Source organism: Epinephelus moara, chromosome 18 (genome assembly GCF_006386435.1).
Source record: "Epinephelus moara isolate mb chromosome 18, YSFRI_EMoa_1.0, whole genome shotgun sequence".
NCBI classification, from domain to species: domain Eukaryota; kingdom Metazoa; phylum Chordata; class Actinopteri; order Perciformes; family Serranidae; genus Epinephelus; species Epinephelus moara.
Window position 1 is genome coordinate 125,053 of NC_065523.1, and position 18,285 is coordinate 143,337.

General features: G+C 43.1%; 1 protein-coding gene across 5 annotated transcripts in view; it reads left to right on the plus strand.

Annotated features, from left to right (window-relative positions):
* The window catches only part of ap2a1 (adaptor related protein complex 2 subunit alpha 1), a 96,573-nt gene that overhangs the window by 68,385 nt on the left and 9,903 nt on the right, over positions 1-18,285 (plus strand). The window contains exons 13-17 of one of the 5 annotated variants that reach the window (XM_050070239.1): positions 2,953-3,107; positions 5,396-5,458; positions 8,350-8,412; positions 9,052-9,134; positions 14,686-14,775. In XM_050070239.1, coding sequence (XP_049926196.1) covers positions 2,953-3,107; positions 5,396-5,458; positions 8,350-8,412; positions 9,052-9,134; positions 14,686-14,775 — 454 coding nt within the window. Of the gene's footprint in view, positions 1-2,952; positions 3,108-5,395; positions 5,459-8,349; positions 8,413-9,051; positions 9,135-14,685; positions 16,003-18,285 lie in introns of those variants that run through there. The other 4 variants (XM_050070237.1, XM_050070240.1, XM_050070241.1 and 1 more) reach the window with 4 other exon arrangements.

Here is an 18,285-nt window from a genome sequence, read left to right on the forward strand (position 1 = left end):
CATTAATAAAACCCTTCATTTAAAAACTGCACTTTGTGTTTACTTGTGTTATCTTTGACTAATGTTTAAATTTGTTTGATGATCTGAAACATTTAAGTGCGGAAAACATGCAAAAAAGTAAGAAATCAGGAAGGGGGCAAACACTTTTTCACACCACTGTATATATAACGATTTACAGCAGCCGATTTTCTGTGGTTGTGTTCCTCCCTCCAGCATACGGTCTCTGTATTTAAGATTACCAGCTAACTGCAGCGTTTGCGCTCAGATTATCTGCAGTGTTTTTTCTTTACACTCTCTTGGGATTTCGCCTCTGCTGGTATAGGCAGCGTACACGCTCCCTTCCTCCAGCATACAGTTTCTGTACTCCAGCTAACCGCAGCGTTCTTGCTCAGGTTATCTGCAGCTTGGACAGGTGCGCATTAGCCGGTGTGGCAGTGTTCCTCCAGTGCCACCATGATGGATAGCTCCCATTACTGCACTTCCTGTGGGGCTCTTCTGCCTTAGACCGGAGCACCTGAAGGAGGCACTCTCTGAAAATCCTTGTATGAACTGCAGCTATATGCCCCGGGCAGTGAGGGCTGCCAGACTGGCAGAGCTGGAACACCCAGAGGATGAATGTGACCTCCCCCCATCAGGCCAATTGTCTCCATCCCAACATCGACACTCGAAGTTCCGGGCTGAGGCCACTGCAGCTGCGCCCTCCAGAAAAAGACAAAGTCTGGCCACAGCAGACTTTCAGCAAAGGTGGATCAGCTGTCTGCTGATTTGGCTCAGATGAGGTCCATGCTCAGGGCCCGCAAGCCTGCTGTCCCTTCGGAGGAGAAAGAGGTGCTCATTCCTCCAATGCCAGAACTGGTTCCAGAGGATGATGCGCTCTCCCTGGCAGCTTTGGCTACTCACTTCCGTGATTATGAGGAAGATACAGGGGATGGGGTCTCCCAGGCCTCAGAGCCAGGGCTCCCACTCCTCAGCGCAGCGTTCATTGTCCGAGAAGGAAGACAGCTCCATGCATGATATCATGCGCATGGCCCTAAATCGCCTACATACGGACATACCACAGCAGGCGGACTCAGCTCCTGCAAGTGCCTTCTTCAGGCGCAGGCCAGCCTCCACTGCCTTTGCTGTTCCCCACTCTGAGGACTACCTGAAGGAATTACAGGCCTGTTGGAGAGACACTAGAGCTTGCTCCCATCTCTCTGCTGATGGTCGAACCCTGGCAGCTATGTACGACGCAAGAGTGGGCCTGATCACCTGCCAGCTATCGTGCCTACCATCGCATCCCTCATTGTTTCCCCTGATGAGGCTCTGCGATGGGATGCTAGGTGCCCTCGACCGCAGTGTCGGATCAGGGACGACCATCTCACAAGGGACCCCCAGGGGCCAGGAACTGAGGCCTCGGGGCCGGCTGTCGGGTATTTCTCCTATCAGCAGCTCAATTACTGGGCTACTCACATTTCAGACCCGTGGGTGGTTGCCACCTTAACCCACGGGTACAAGCTTCAATTCTACTACTTCCTCGTGTCAAAATAGACCAGCAGATTTCGTCCAGTCTTAGATTTGAGGGGACTGAACAGGTTTATGAAGGTCATGCCATTCCACATGTTGACCACGGCAGATGTTCTGCGAACCGTTGCCCAGGTAGAATGATTTACGTGTTCATGTTCCCATTGCCCATCAACACCAGCAGTTTCTGCATTTTGCCTATCGAGGCTGCCACTGGCAGTTCAGGGTGCTACCATTCGGGCTCTCCCTCTCCCCAAGGGTGTTCACAAGATGTGTTGCAACGGCCCTTGCGCCTCTGCAGTCTCAGGGCATGAAGGTTCTCCCGTACATAGACAATTGGTTGATCTGTGCACCATCCCAGACTCAGGTGTCCCAAGATACAGACCGTCTCCTGTCCCACGTGGCCCACCTAGGACTCGAGGTAAATATGGAGAGGTGTCTGGAACCATCTCAGACTACAATTTTCATTGGTGTAGAATTGAACACTGTAACTATGACAGCTTGTCCGTCCCCCCACCGTGTGGCCGACATCCTGCACCTTCTTCCCCTATTCCAAAGGGGACGCCTGTTGCCCATGGTCATGTTTCTTCCTCTTTTGGGCAAACTAATATCCGTTTCAGCTGTTGTTCCACTGGGCTTGCTATCGCTGCGTCCCCTGCAGAGGTGGTGGAACAGCTTCCACTTGGATGCCAGGCGGCACAGGCGCAGGAAGCTCAGGGTGTTGCAGCAGTGTCTCCTCGCCCTGGCCCCATGGAGGGACAGGGCCTACATGACAAGGGTACCCCTGTGGGCTCCATTCCATCTCGCAGGGAGACTGTCACTACAGATGCTTGCCCCTCGGGATGGGGTGCAGTGTGGCAGAGCAGGACAGCTCACGGATGGTGGTCTGTGGACGACGTTCTACAGGGTTAATGTTGCCACTCCCCATCCACTTGGTGTGGTCCTCTTACCAGAATCCTCTGATTCTACTCATTGAGGTTTGTAATCTGGATTCCTCGTGACTTTGCTGGTATAAGTCATTCAGTGCTTAAAACACTGCCTCTGGCGGTCAGCAGGCATGAAATAGAATGAAAGTTACAGATGTAACTACGGTTCTATGAATCCCGAATGACCGCCAGAGCACTCTGTCACTCAGAATCCTCGTGTTCTCGCGAGAAGATTCTGTAGGAAATTATCATCTGATGTCACCGGAAGATATAGTCTCTTTCGGGTCATCCAGGGTCACAGGTGACATTATTGGTATACATACTCGAACTGCACATGCGCGAAGGGGAATATTCAGTGCTTAAAGCACCGCCTCTGGCGGTCATTTGGTATTCATAGAACAGTAGTTACATTCGTAACTTTCGTTTCTTGGTTGCTTTCAGTTGCCTGTATGCATACCAGCAGCTGTAACAATATACTACATTTTATTGCCTTAGTCAAGTTTCCTTTTGTTTGTTTTTTCAGTCCACCCCATCACCATCAGCAGACCTTCTCGGGATTCGTTCTGCTGCTCCCGCCAGTGCTGCCCCAACCAGTGCTGGCAGCCTATTGGTGGATGTGTTCTCTGAGGCAGGTCCTGCCGCTCCTTCTGCTGCTGTGAACGACGACGGCTTCCTAAGGTAAAAGGTCATCTCTTGATGTGCAGATGTAGAATCTACCATTAGCCAAAGTGTAGTATGGCTGGCTACAACACAGCTTGCTTATAATGCTAACTAGCTGCCAAAGAGACAGTAGTACTGTAGAAATGATCCCGATCCGAGTCTTTTATCATCAGTGATCTGCTGGTACTGAGTCAGATCCTGTACTTTTATCTACCTGTTGATTGAACTTGTATCTGATTCTGCAGAATGCTGCACTTTAATGCTGCACTTTTACTGTAGTAAATGACTGCTGCGGTCCAACACCAGGCTGAGGAGAATTAAACAGGAGAGTTCAGTAAATTATTTTGATTGGCTTTATTTTAGCTCATACTGATCCTTAAGATCTGTTTGGGACATCTCTGCCTTCTACTGTACTGCTGCCTTTACTCAATGTGTTTTTATCCACGTAAGTAACCAGGTTACTTAGAGAAACCAGGTTACATGTAGTAGCGCAGTCACTGCAAATTTAATCATCTCTCCTTTTGTCCACTAATTCCACTGTTAATTTCCTGATCTGCAGTCTTTAGTCATGCAAATGCGTACTTGTTCAAAACCGATGAGAAACCCAGATCCCCTCAATCATAGCAAACAATAAGCTTCTCTAATCCCCTACACTGTTCACATTGGCCAGTTACCTGATGTTCAAGAAATCACCTTCCTGGGGGGAAAAAAACAACTGTAACCCGGTTAATTAAGTGCATGTTAACACATTGACTGTTAAAAAAGTGGACAGGCTAAACAGGTCTTGGACCCTAATGGGGATGACTATACCAATCTGTCATATACTGTTGTTTCCTGTTTTAATCTGTTAATGTAGCCTAAGTAGCTGTGATGTTTGTGGTGTGTTTGTGCTGTTAGACTACTATGCAACTAGTTTTATTGTGTCCATGCTGATTGTCATTCTGTTGGCTCTATCTTTCTTTGCTCTACCTTTGTCTAATATGGACCTGTCAACCTGGAGATATTTGTATTCAGATGCTGATGTTATTTTTTTATAAATATGGTAGAAGATAACTAAGACTTCAATCAGTGCTCCTAGTTAAATCTGTCCCTTGCCCTGCCCTCCCTCCTCTCTTTGCTGTCGGCCGTTTTGTCTTTATCAGACAATGCTGGGCCGAAGCTAACTAGAGTGGTTTGAAAGAAAAGAAAGAAAACAAGAAAAACATGCAAGTAAAAGCCATGAAATGGGATTTGACCTTTGACTTTGCCTTTTCTTTGATTTCACAGCTGTGGAATCTCAGTAATCATTGTTATGTCTCTTCACCAGTGATAGTCTTGGCCAGAGACATTATGTTTTCAGGTTGTCCATCTATCCCATTTTTGTGGATGTATTATCAAAAGAGCACCTTGAGGGAATTTCTTCAAATTTAGCACAAACATCCACTTTAGGTCAAGGATGAACTGATCAGAATTTGGTGGTCAAAGGTCAAAAGTCATGGTCACTGTAACCTCTTCTGTTGTATTCTTGTGAATGTGGTATCTTATGAACACCTTAAATGAATTTCTTCAAATTTGGCACAAACATCTACTTGGACTTAAGGATAAACTGTTTAGATTTTGGTGGTCAGTACTCAAGATCCATATGACCTTGTCTCTGTCTCATTTTATGAATGTGATATCTCAAAAAGGCCTTAAGGAATTTTCTTAAATTTGGCACAAACATCCACTTGCCCTCAAGAATGAACTGCTTAGAATTTGGTGGTGGAAGGTCAAGGTCACCATGACCTCACAAAACTTGTTTTTTGCCATAACTCATATACTAATTAGGACCAAATTTTACACAAATAATTAATAGAATAAAATGATGAAGTGATGACATTTTATATCCAAAAAGTCAAAGGTCAGCTTCACTGTGACATCATAATATTTTTCAAAAACACTTTTCTGGCCATTACTTGACATCATAACTCAGGAACAGATGGGGAGACATTTGGTCAGATACTGAATTGGCGACACTCATCTTGGGTGTCCACCTTGAAACTATGTTGATTGTATAGATCTTCTGTGCTGCCAGGGGGAAGATGTATGTGAAACATGCAGGAAAAAGTGTAGACTTATCTTCATGGTTGGCAGGTCTGCTACACTTGTCTGTTTTTTTATCTTGCTGTGTATGTGACTGTCTTTCGTCTTTTTCTCTCCTTCCCTTCTCTCCATTTCCCTCTGTGTGTGTGTGTGTGTGTGTGTGTGTGTGTGTGTGTGTGTGTGCGCGCGCGCATGCGCGTATGTCTGACTGTCTCCTGTCCTCTACCGTGATTGGACATTGACAGAGAGCTGGAACAGCCCACCGAGACCTCTGACTCCCTATTGGTGGAGGGTTCTGGTGACTCGGAGTAAGAGCCCAGTAGTACCCTACAGAATTAGCTACAACAATACAAATATGGCACATCCAAGGACAGGCTTTTAATGTTGAAATGAACATGTTAATTCTACACTGAATGGATAGCTTAGTGCACGAGCCATTTCGATTTACATAAAAGCACCTGACTTGCTCTACATATATGTTGATGCCTTTCAGCATTTTTAGAACTGATAAGCTTATCATCAGATAAATAGAACTATCACCAAACTCAGCAGCTCTGTCATGTAGGTTGTATTGCTTACAACTCTTGCTGTCACCAGCCCCATTTTGAGTTAAAGCAGGCAGCTGTTCTGTTAAAAAAAAAAAAAGTTGGCCATGTTCATAAAGGGCGCTTTGTACTCAAATAAAAAAATGGATGTATTTGGTTTTGTGAGAACCCCCTTGCTGACCAGGAAACTAAACCCGAGACCTGATGGTCTAAGATTGATTTCAGTTGTATTGTAGGATAGTTTGTGTGTACTAGCAACAGTCTGTCATGATAGCTATGCACCAGTGCATAGTTACCTGTGTGAAACAGAGGCTTGTTGTGGGATAACAGAAGATACAGATGAATGGGGAGAAGAAAAGCTCAACGACTCACAACTTAATGTATGCTGACCACTGAGTATATGCTTTTTTTTTTGCTCTAAAACAATGCACATTTGAATAAAACACAGACAGACAGCTCTTGAGAGGTATGACCTAATGATCAGAAAACGTAGGAGAATGCACTCAGGCTCTGCTGCCACTAGAGGGTTTAGGCAAATTATACAAAAAGAAAAACTACCATGCAAACTTAATTTCCTGGGTCACAAGCCAGGCTTCCATAAGTGCAAATTTGAACAGAATTTTGAAAAAACCAGCAAAAAAAAAATGCAGAATAATGTGCGTTTCTATCCACTGCTGTTATGCAAATATAAAAAGTTGAGTCCATTGACATAAACAGCTGGTGGTGCTTATTTTCCAGTCAGTACCAGTTAACCATTGCAGAAGAAAACAGTGAAGGAGATAGCAGTTAAAAGAGCACCAGTCAAACCTTAAATAATAAAGTACAATGTAGAATACAGATGGAAATGTGACATTTTTGTTGGTCTCATGTATTCATTTAGAGAGGTTACAGTCTCCTCATCCCTCTGACATCCCTTTTTGTTTTTTTTGCGATATTTTAAGTTTTAAGAATTGTAGCATTTCTACTCTGGTTTTTTTTTTTATTCAGAAATTAAAGATGCACATAAAAATGGTGCTTACTAGAAAGGACTTATGAACTAGACTACTATGGACTTATGAAAGGACATTACACATGGGCATCACTAGGCCTGTCACGATAACAAATTTTGCTGGCCGATTAATTGCTTCAGAAATTATTGCGATAAGCGATAATATTGCGTAATGTGCTTTTAAGACCATTTTTGATATTGTTGTAATTTTGCTGTTTTTAGACCATTTTTTAAGCTTATATAATGATGATAAATGCATAATGATGCAAGTACACCCTTTTAAAGAGAAATAAACATTTATTTAACAAGAGTGTTTAGGAATGCAAAAAAGAAAATTTAAATATCCGAAATAACAAGAAAGAATATCAAAATAAATAAATAAATACAAAAAAAATAGACTCTCAGTCTCTCACTCTCAGGTGTGCAGTTAAGTTGGTCATATTCACTCTTTTTGTTGAGATGGTTTCAGAACAAACCCGGCTTACCGGCTTGTCCAAATTACTGGGCTCCCCTCTGTCATTTGGTTTAAATCCAAAACACTCCCACAGGGGTCGTGGTATTTGGTTTGGGAACAAGTTCCATGTCTTTCTCTTACGCTCAACTCTCTTTTTTTTTTCTCCGCCTCGTCTCCCCCTCATGAAGATCGCACTGTGTGTGTGCGTGTGTAGCCCATAGCCCCGCCTCCCCCACAGAGACAAAGACACTCGATGACAAGAGCTTTCCCTCCGTTCATTACGCTAACGAACCAACTCACCTGGCTGCCAGACGATGCACGGCAGTGAACGCTCTTGTCGTCCAGTCTCTTTGGTGGAGAGAGACGAGGAAAACAAATACGCATGAATATGGCAATTAATTGCGGCCGGAAAAGTTACCGTCTCCCTTTTCATTTACCGTGCAATCAACCGACTTATCGCATATCGCGACAGGCCTAGGCATCATGCAAGTACATGGTAACCACTCCACAAATGCAAAACCAAGTTGCAAACTTAAAACCCCAAACTTTTTCTCACAAAAAAATGTTCCTGGCATCAAGCTTTATGTGTAGATTATGGATGTGTTTTTAAACATGTCAACAGTGTTTGATATAGAGTACAGTCTGAACACATTTGGACCCTGAATCATTTTTTTGGCTCAAAGAACATAGGATTTCAAATGAAAGTGTCTATAAGGTTGATAGAAACCTCGCTGCATGTAAACTGTATGAATCGTGGCCCATTTTGGATGTTGGTCCCCCAGTTTTGGAAGTCTGGATATAAACACTGTCAAATGAAAGTCTGCACTTCACACTCAATAGCTGTTGTTTTTAATTTGTGATACAGTGTACTTGAGTGTAGCACCAAAACAACAGAAACTGTCCAGATTCATACTGACTGCACCAGATGAGTATTAGTTACACAGTGTAACTACCCAACAGAAACCTTTCATTTTGTAATTGTATCATCTTTGTACAAACTGCTTTTACTAACCGTCTCTGCATTTTATCCTTCTTTCTTCTTCTCTCATGTTTCTCTGGACTAATGTTGATCACACTGTCACTGTACGCTGTGGTGAATGGATGGCTTTCTTCACCTCTCATTTCTGCTCTATCCATTCATTCCCCATCTGTCCTGTTGTCTATCTGTATCCATCCCTCCCCTGTCCTCTGGGCTGTCCTGTGGTCTCTCAGCTCTGCTCCTCCCTCTGAGGATCCTGCTCCTCCCCTGTCTGAGGCAGACGAACTTCTTAACAAGTAAGGTCTTTCTCTGTGTGTAAACTTTGTCATGTGTTTGCTTAGCTGCAGCCCTGCTTGATTTCTATAGGAAGGGTTTGACTTGATAAGCACTTGGATAAGCCATTACATTTACTGCTTTGAGTTTTGTTATAGTGCAGCCATCTGACCAACATAGTGCTGTGATGAATTGGGTGATGATCAGTACTGATTGCTAATAGGTTCCTGTTTTAAAGAAAGCCAGTGCAAGATCCACCACTTTGCCTAATCTGTTTGCCATGCTGTTTTTCAAGTTGGACTTAATACTCTGAAATAATGAAATGTTTTTCTATACACTCTATGGTTCACTCTAATGTTTTTTTACCAGAAAATAAATTTGTACTGTTTGACTGGGGCTACTTACCTATTTATGTCTAATTATTGTTCACACTGGAAAACAAAGTGAGTCTTGAATACAAGAAGTCACTTTCTAAAAGTTGCAAACAATCTGACACCAGTTCCACCAGGAACAATAAAGACCTGTACAGACAACAACAAACACTGTTTATTTTGCACTGGTGAATTATTGATATCAAATGTTATATTCTTGACTGTAGTTATTCTTTTTGTCAAAGCTATATTTTAGTGCTGACTAAACCTTTAAATGCCTTCATGCTACAGGTTTGTGTGCAAGAACAACGGGGTTCTGTTTGAGAATCAGCTGCTGCAGATTGGCATCAAGTCAGAGTATCGTCAGAATCTGGGTGAGTTGTCACAGAAAGCAGGTCAGACCTTTTTTTTTTGTTAGTTTGATAAGTGGCCGTGGCCTAATGCATTTTGTTAAGGCTCGGACAATATTTCTGCATTGAACGTCCGTGAATAGCTGCGGTCACACGAAGCTGTTCTATTCACAGTACAATTGACGTTCTGTGTCAGTCCCCAGCTGGAGATGGGCTGCCGAGATCAGATAAAACTGACACTAAACAAGGCTACTGGGTCTGGAGTGAATGTCTGTCAAATATCCAACCTAAACTACCTTCACTATGGTGAGGCGGCTGCAGCTGTGTTGACTGCAGTGTTTTGGACTGGACAGGAGTGTGGAGCAAAAGATTGAGCATGCACAGTCGGCGCAATTGCTGTGCCTACAGTCTGTGCTGTTACAAAAAATGTGCTGCACACAGACATAGGCACAAGCGTCCGTGTGGACTCTTGCAGAGATGGGTGGATGACAACATTTACATCCCACAGATGATACAGATGACTGTACTAAGTGGGTGTGACCTGAGTTTAAGTGGACTAATGGCTGTGCTCTGAGAAAATCCAGTTAACCAGATTGCCCCACCCTCGCCTCTATATGACAAGCAGCATGCTGCCAGGATCAAATGGAGTGCAGCCATTCATAAGTGGGCGTGGTTTGTTTCAGTTTGTTACTAAGTGGATGTGACCTGGGGCCTCATGTACAAAGGGTGCATGCGCACAAAAACGTGGCGTATGTCCTTTTCCATGGCAAAGTTCAGATGTATCAAGAGTGAAATGACTGTGGAAATGTGCGGTGCCTCACACCAACTTCATAATAAGAATAAGAATAACTTTATTCATTCCCAAGGGGAAATTCAATTATCTGTCAGCTCATCTATTATATGTCAAAGAATTATAAAGCCTTGTGGCTGTTGGTATATAGGATCTTCTGTATCTCTCTGTCCTGCATCGAAGAGAGAGGAGCCGTCCACCACAGTTTTTTGGTCCATCAGGGTGTTGTGGAGTGGATGATCTGGGTTGTTCATGATGGCCTCGAACATCTTCAGTGTGTATCTCTCCACCACCTTCTCCAGTGTGTCCAAACTGACTCCAATCACAGAGCCAACTCTTTTGACTAGTTTGTCCAGCCACCTTGCATCTTTGTGTCTGATGCTTCCTCCCCAGCAGACTGCAGCATAAAAAAACACACTTGCCACCACAGACTGATAAAACATCTGCAGCATCTTACTACAGATGTCGAGAGATCTGAGCTTCCTCAAGAAAAAGAGGTGGCTCTGCCCCTTTTTGTAGAGAGCGTCTGTGTTTAGGGACCAGTCCAACTTATTATCCTGGTGTACACCTAGATTACTTATAGCTTGGCACCACCTCGATGTCCACCCCACAGGTATTCACTGGCTGAAGAGGGGGCTTGGCTCATTTCCTTGGTCTTTGAGGTGTTCAGGAGGAGACAGTTCTTGTGACTCCAGTCATTGAAGGCTTTTATCAGGTCCCTATATTCAGACTCCTGCCCATTCCTGATACACGCCACAATAGCAGTGTAGTCCGAGTATTTCTGGATGTGGCAGGACTCAGTTGTATTTGAAGTCCACCGTGTACAGTGTGAACAGGAATGGAGCCAGGCCAGTCCCTTGCGGAGCTGCCGTGCTGTTCATTAATGTCCCAGAAACACAGTTCCCCAACCTGACATACTGTGGCCTTCCTGTAAAGTAATCTGTGATCCCGGAGATAAAGGAAGGATCCACTGCCATCTCTGTGAGCTTGTCTTTGAGTATGTTGGGTTGGATGGTGTTGAATACGCTTGAAAAATCAAAGAACATGATTCTCACATAAGCGCCAGTTTCCTCCAGATGAGCTAGGCAGTGAAGCATGTAGAGGACAGCATCGTTCACTCCAATGTGTTGTTTGTATGCAGACTACAGGGGGTCGAGTTCGTCTTTGATCTCAAGTCTCAGTAGGCATAGAATCAGCCGCTCCAAGGTCTTCATGATGTGCGAAGTGAGGGATACTGGTCTGAAGTCATTAAGTTCAGCTGGACATTTAATTTTTGGTACCAGCACAACACAGGAAGTCTTCCACAGTGCCGGCACCCGCCCCAACTGTAGACTGAGGTTGAAGATCTTGTGGAGAGGTTGACACAGTTGGGCAGCACAGTCTTTGAGGAGCCTTGGACACACACCATCTGGGCCAGCAGCCTTCCCAGAGCAAAGTCTTCCCAGCTCCAACCTCATCCCCATCGCTGTGACAGACAAGGGTGGAGGCACAGGTGTAAGAGAGGGGGTGGCTGCCACATTGGAGTTGTACACAAGTTGTGGAAGTGGAGGTGATGGAGGAGGAGGTGGAGGAGGAGGAGGAGAAGCAGCATTGGAAGTGGGAGTGGCTGCCATATTGAATCTATTTAAGAACTGATTGAGTTCATCAGCTCTTTCTGCATCACCCACCACTGGCTGTCTTTTCTTGTTGTTGTAACCAGAGATGGTGTTGACTCCTCTCCACATTTCACGGATGTTGCTGTGTTGTAGATTCCTCTCTTGTTTCTTTTTGTATTCCACCCTTGCCATCTTAAGTCTCTTCTTCAACTCATGTTGCACTTGTTTGAGCCGTGCTTTGTCACCATCTCTAAAAGCTGCCTTCTTCTCATTGAGGATTGCCTTTATGTCACTGGTAATCCAAGGTTTGTTATTGTCTGCAGAAGAACCAAGCTGTGATCGGACCTGCCCAGTGGTGGTAAGGCAATGGCTCTGTAAGCTTCTTTGACATTGGCATACAGCAGATCAAGGGTTTTATTTTCTCTGGTTGGACAGTTAACAAACTGTGTAAATCCAGTCAGGTCAGAGGAGAGGGAAACATGGTTGAAATCTCCTGATATTATCAATAGTGCCTCAGGATGTTTAGTCTGTATCTTAGCAACGAGTTCATGGAGAACTTCACATGGAACTTCAGCAGTTGCCTTGGGTGGGATGTACACATTCATTCATTCATTCATTCATTCATTATATTTTATTTCCGTGTCATGCCATATATTTGGCCCATCCCACATGGGATTACAAGACACATTATTTACAAAATACACATCTTCCGGTCTTACATATACAAAACATGTGGAAAAAGAAAAGAAACACAAACAATATAAATAAATATAAAAGAACTGTTATATATCTATGAATGTATAAAGAGCTTTTTTCCTCTTCTCCCAAGCTTTCTCCAGATACCTGGCTAATTTATGTTTCATGTGTAAACAGCCAACTCAGTCTTTGTGCGTCATCCATATTTACAAAATCAGCATCCATTCTTGTCTTACTAAACAAAACTTCACGCAGTTCACAATATAAAGGACAGTAGAAAACAAAATGAAACTCATTTTCTATATCATTTAAAGAACATATTGGACAAATCTGTCTTTCTTCTTCTAAATTAACATACCGTCCAGTTTCCACAGCCAGAGGTAAAATGCCAGATCTCAGCTGGACACATAAAGATCTCTGCTTTTTTGACAAATTATATACAACATAATTCTCTGTACCATATTCAGTTTTTATCCTTGTAAAAGTACGCAGTTTTGGTTTAGTCCATATATCCTCTGCCCACTGTACTTTTTCCTCAGTGAACACAGATTCTCTAAACAAATTAATATTAAGTTTTTCATTATTAAAAAAGGCATTACCAAACCCAGAACTGCAAAATAATAAAAAATATAATAAACATTCAGTAAAACTAAGTAAATTGCAGAGCTACCAGACTTTGCTGCTACTAGTTGAAGCGCATGTTCTAGAAATATGGCTGGCGTATTCTACAGCTGTTGATCCTTTGGCGACACTTAGAGGTGATGCTGGGAAACTGTTATAATAAATAAATGTGAAAACAGTTAGTCCTCAGCCATCACAGGATGAATTTGTTTGTCAACAGGAAGCATTTTCATTCAATCAATGTACAGATCATATGTGATGCGCAAATGCAATTAACCAACAGTGGCAAGGTGTTGTATGGAAAGTATGGAAAAGTATGGAATTAAATTTGATCAATTTCCAGGTATTAAAAAGTATGGAAAATGAAAAATAAAGTATGGAAAAATGTTTTTGTTTCCAGACTATTACCACTTTTCTAAAATACTGTTTTCTAAAATAGAAAATTAGGTATTTCCAAAAATAATTTAATCAATCCGGGTCGTGTTTTATGCCAGGCCAAGCACAGTTTGTGTGAGAGCAAACGTCTCAAACCGGGGGGCAGAGAAGTCTGGAAATTATGGTATGGAAAAGTATGGAATTTTGAAATTTCAAATGTGTGGGAACCCTGAACGCATGATTCATACATTCTGAGTAACAGCATGGTTGGGAACAGACTACTAGCTGGCACTGTTCGTGATGGCTGGCTTCTTGGTGAGTAAATAATTTATTTGTTTAATTGTCCTAATATTAATCCCCCTGATGCGCATTGAGCATGTGCGCCCCCAAATATTATCCTGTATTCACAGCATCAGTACTAGTCAGTGGTTAAAGTTAGTGACTTGCTGTTTTTTGCTGGTTAAACTACAGCTTCAGAGCTTTCTAACAAGTCCCTGATTGTCTCTGTGTGTAAAGTACTCATGTCAATAAACCCATGCGTAAAGTGTGAAATTTCTTAATCAGCCTCACCTTTTCCCCCAGCGTACTTCTGCATTCATTTATGAACATTTACGCATGAACCACTATCTTATAGGGCTGTGAGCAGGCTATTGTATGACCCGTATGAACACATTTGTTGTAAGTTTCGCAAATTTATAGGTATTTACCTTGGGGGTAATCCGAATCACCCACATGTGCTCCCACCACCCCTGAGAGAGCAGTGTCAATCACAATTGCGGCGACTCTCTGTTCAAACGGGGTGAGCTCCTCCTTTCCTATCCCCTGCCTGTTTGGCCACACTTTGCCAGTGGACAGCCATCCTCGGTTTCACGTCCAACTTAATGTCGGACCATTTCTTTTTTAATTCTGCGTGTGTACACTTTTCTGACCCCACAGCATTGACAGCCTCACACACACTCTCCCACTCACTCTTCTTGCGCTTAGTATTGATGCCGGAGGACAGTGTGCCAGAACGTACATTTTTGCGCACCACCACTTCAGTGAGTAGCGTCTCCAATTCGCATTCTGTGAAGTTTTTCCTATCTTACTCATTCTTTTGTTTTAGTTTTCTGATCGTGCAGAGAGGGGAATCTCAGGTGCAGGGCCCATTTAAATATGATTTGCATATTTAAATGGGGGAGTGGACAGGGAGGGGTCGTGTACTCCAACATGTGCACTCAATTCCACGTTGATTGGGATGTACAAAGGAAATGTGCTTGGATTCATGCATATGCACAGATTCATACATCTGGATGTTTTTGTGCGTACAACGTTTTCTGGATTTAAGCGTACGCCATGTTTCAGTAGGAAATCCACGCAAGTCTTTGTACATGAGGCCCCTGGTGTTTTGACTGTGCTTACTGTATTTGATACTTTTACTACTTTGTACTCAGTACTCCATAAACTATCAGCCATATTAATAAGCAGAATGACCTTGTAACAATCATGTCTCTTTCAGGGAGAATGTACTTATTTTACGGTAACAAGACGTCAGTGCAGTTTGCCAGCTTCACCACCACAGTCAGCTGTCCTGGAGAGCTGCAGACTCATATCCTTTCTGTATATATGTTTCAGTATGTGAACAAACCACAAAAGCTTCAATGGGATAACTGGGACTCAGCGTGGTTTTCAGCCACTTCAAAGCAATCTCTGGATTCAAAGAAAAGCCCAGCCCGCCTCAGTCGATAATAGCTCACTGCAGGTACAGACCGTTTCAAGGTGTCCTTCGGCTGCTAGGAAACGACATTGTTGTTCCACTTAGACTTCTGGTCCAGCCACCACTGCATGAAAACAGTACATGTAAAGCTGAACTTTAGTCTTCCTAAACTGAAATACACACTGAGGGAAATGGCGAAACTAGTTTTAGGATTCATGCTGCTAAATGGTAGGTTGTTTCCATTGACGAGGTACAAACTCGATGTCAGAAACAAAAGTTTACCATCTCCATAAAAAAATGAACCAGCGCAACATTGTAAACAAACCATCTCTTGCCAACAGTCTACAGAGGGAGAAAGAAGCATTTGTATTTGTGCGTGCTGTGTGTCTGTCTTGTCATTTTTATTCTGAAAAACTTTACGGAAATGAAATGAGCGCTACAGACCCGTAAGTTTTATGTCCAGTTCTTTCTTCTGACAGCTGCGTGAGAAAAGTAAATCTTAACAGTAAAGCCTTGCTTAATTGACACTTTGTGCTTTGACTTAAATTTATTTCATTAAATTGAAATAGAGAAATCTATGATATAAATCATCAGTGACAGAAAACAATAGAAAGAATATGCTGCGTATCTAATACTGATGATTGTAACTCTGTGCCTTAAGCCTGGTATACACTGTGCGATTTTGGGTTGTCCCAGAAAAAAGATGACCAACATGAAAGAAATGTGGCGATATACCGATTATAGCCCGATGCAGCGACGTACGTACGTGTTTGTCATGGATCGTGAACGACAATGAGTGTCGTACACGATAATCCATCATTTCATCTCGTGTAGTGTGTCATAGTTAATGACAACTGACACCTCACCACGTTCCGACAGAAAGTCTAGCATGTTTGATTTTCTTTGTGTCGTTCACGACTGCTCCCATCACTTTGACCAATAGAAACACAGAGCAATCTGCTGCTGTGGATAACTGTATGACAACAACACCCCAGCCTTTTTGATATTTTCTCTAGGGATGCCGGGGTGAAACAGCAGAGGCGCTTTATCAACCTGGTGAGTACTGCCATTAGCATCAAGCTAGCAAAGAATGTTATTTCTTTATAATGGAGACGGACATAGAGTAAGAAAATTAAAAAATAGTGGTGGGGCTTTTACTTACCACAACTGCAAAGGCTGCCAGCTTCACTTGAAACAGACTACATTATGAACGGGCCGTTATTTATTATTCCCTCTGTATTTTTATATTTTTACTTTATATCCGCTCCCGTTAAAAAAAAAGTTAATGCATTGTGCCACAATTTCAAACTCAACACTTCCTGTATGTGTTTCAAATTAAGAGCCCCTTGTAACTTCGGTTGAGAGAATCCATTCATTTTCTAAAGAAGCTTTTATTGTGAAACATTTGCAGGAAGTTGTTGTGGAGGATTCAGTGACTAGGGCTGTCAACGAATATTCTAAATTCGAATTTAAATTCGAATTTGAAAAAAAAATGGACCTTCGAATGTGAAAATTGATATTCGATTGTGGAGAGAAAAAAAAAACACCACCGCAGCTGTCCTCTTTGCGAGTAGACGTTGGCATCAGACGTGCATTTCTCCAGCCTGGTCGACAAGCGGTTCTGCTCCCAGTTGTTGTCTCCGTCACTCGGCTTGACACATTCGCTCGCGGCTCGCGCAGAAAATAGATCAGACGCCGAAACGATCGCTGCAGGGCGCGAGCCGGTCACGGTCCGGTGCTTCGAGGCTATTCGCAGCACTTCCGCGGGCGGTGTGGCCACGGGTCAGAGAGGGGGGGCGAGGGAGAGGTCCACGGTCGTTTATAACGTAATGTTATAGATAATTGTTTTATGTGTTTTAATGTGTAGGTATGTAAATGTTTTCAAAGACGTTTATGTTGAAATAAAAATACCTACAAGTAGTTACGTTTCCTTGTATTAATACATATACATGTATGTTTCCTTGTATTAGTTTGCCCTCTTGTGGACATAATGCGGAAAAAAAAAAATATTTGAATGGTTCGAACCTATGAGTTATTTTTAGAAGGAATATTCGAACGTCATTTTTGAGCAATTTTGACAGCCCTGTCAGTGACTTGCATGTTTGCATATGGTACTTCAAATGTAGCTCCTGCCATCTGATGATGCTTTTTTACATTACTACAACAACATTTCAGCTGGCACATGAACAGACACAGTGACTAAAATAATAGTAAAAGTAATAAAAAATAGGACAAGAGTAACCCGATGACATCATACAAGTTTTGAAAGAATACCGGGTATGATTGGTGTGGACCATCGTGTAGTGCGTCATGTCTGTTGGCCAAGTCACGGCACGATTTTATGTCTCCACAGTCACGTAATGTTACATAGTGAATGTCAGAATGGACGGAAATGTCATGTAGTGTGTACCAGGCATAAAAGGGTGGACTTACGTCATACAGTGAGAGAGGTTCAAGGATGGCCGTTGTCACAGGGTTGTGACCAAATACAGCCTGGGATAAAATTCTCACAGCGTCAGAAATGTGGGATGACCATCTTACTGTGCGACTGCTGTTACGACTTATGACTACCAACCAACCAATAGAAAGGGAAGAAGGGAACAGTAGCGGAGTTGCACCTGCCAAGTGAGCAACCTAGCAGCTAGCAAACATGCACACAGACACACTGCAGTATATAGTGCCCACTAAACTTTTTTTAAGGTTTTTTAATGTGACCCTCTATGTTGTGCTTTACAGTTGGAGAGGTAATAACCCATGCAGCATCCTTGTGCACTCAGTATGGGAAGCTATTGCATTGTATGTCGCAGCCTGCGATTCAATAGGCGTACATCGCACAGTCTGCATACATCAATAGGAATGCACCGAATATTCGGTAACCAAATATATTCGGCCGAATATTGCAAAAAAACACACATTCGGTATTCGGTGGAATAAGTTAAAAGCAAGGCCGAATAATAGCGGCGTGTTTTGATAACGCAATCAAACAGCGTGCCGTGACGGGCGGAATAAAATGTCGGCAGTGTGGCGATTCGCCCGTCACGGCACTCGCATTTGCGACTACAAATAGTTTTGAGCGAGCAAAATAGGCTTAAATCATTCAGCATGCTGTGTGAGTACAGATTTCAACCACCAGCAGAAACGAAAGGCGAATCCCACCGATTGTGGGTTGAACGGGGGTCACAGACACAGACATTAATGTATTCCTGTCAAATACGGCGGCCATCGGCTTACCGCAACGGAGAAGTCGGTTCCAATAATATCCTCTTCTTGGTGTCATGACTGCCCAGAAGTACCTGAACAGCCGAGCCAGCCGAACACAGGTATGTGACGTGTCAGAGGAGAAACGAGCCTTTCACATTTCTGTCTTTGTGTCAGTAACGGCCCACAAACCTCACCGCACTT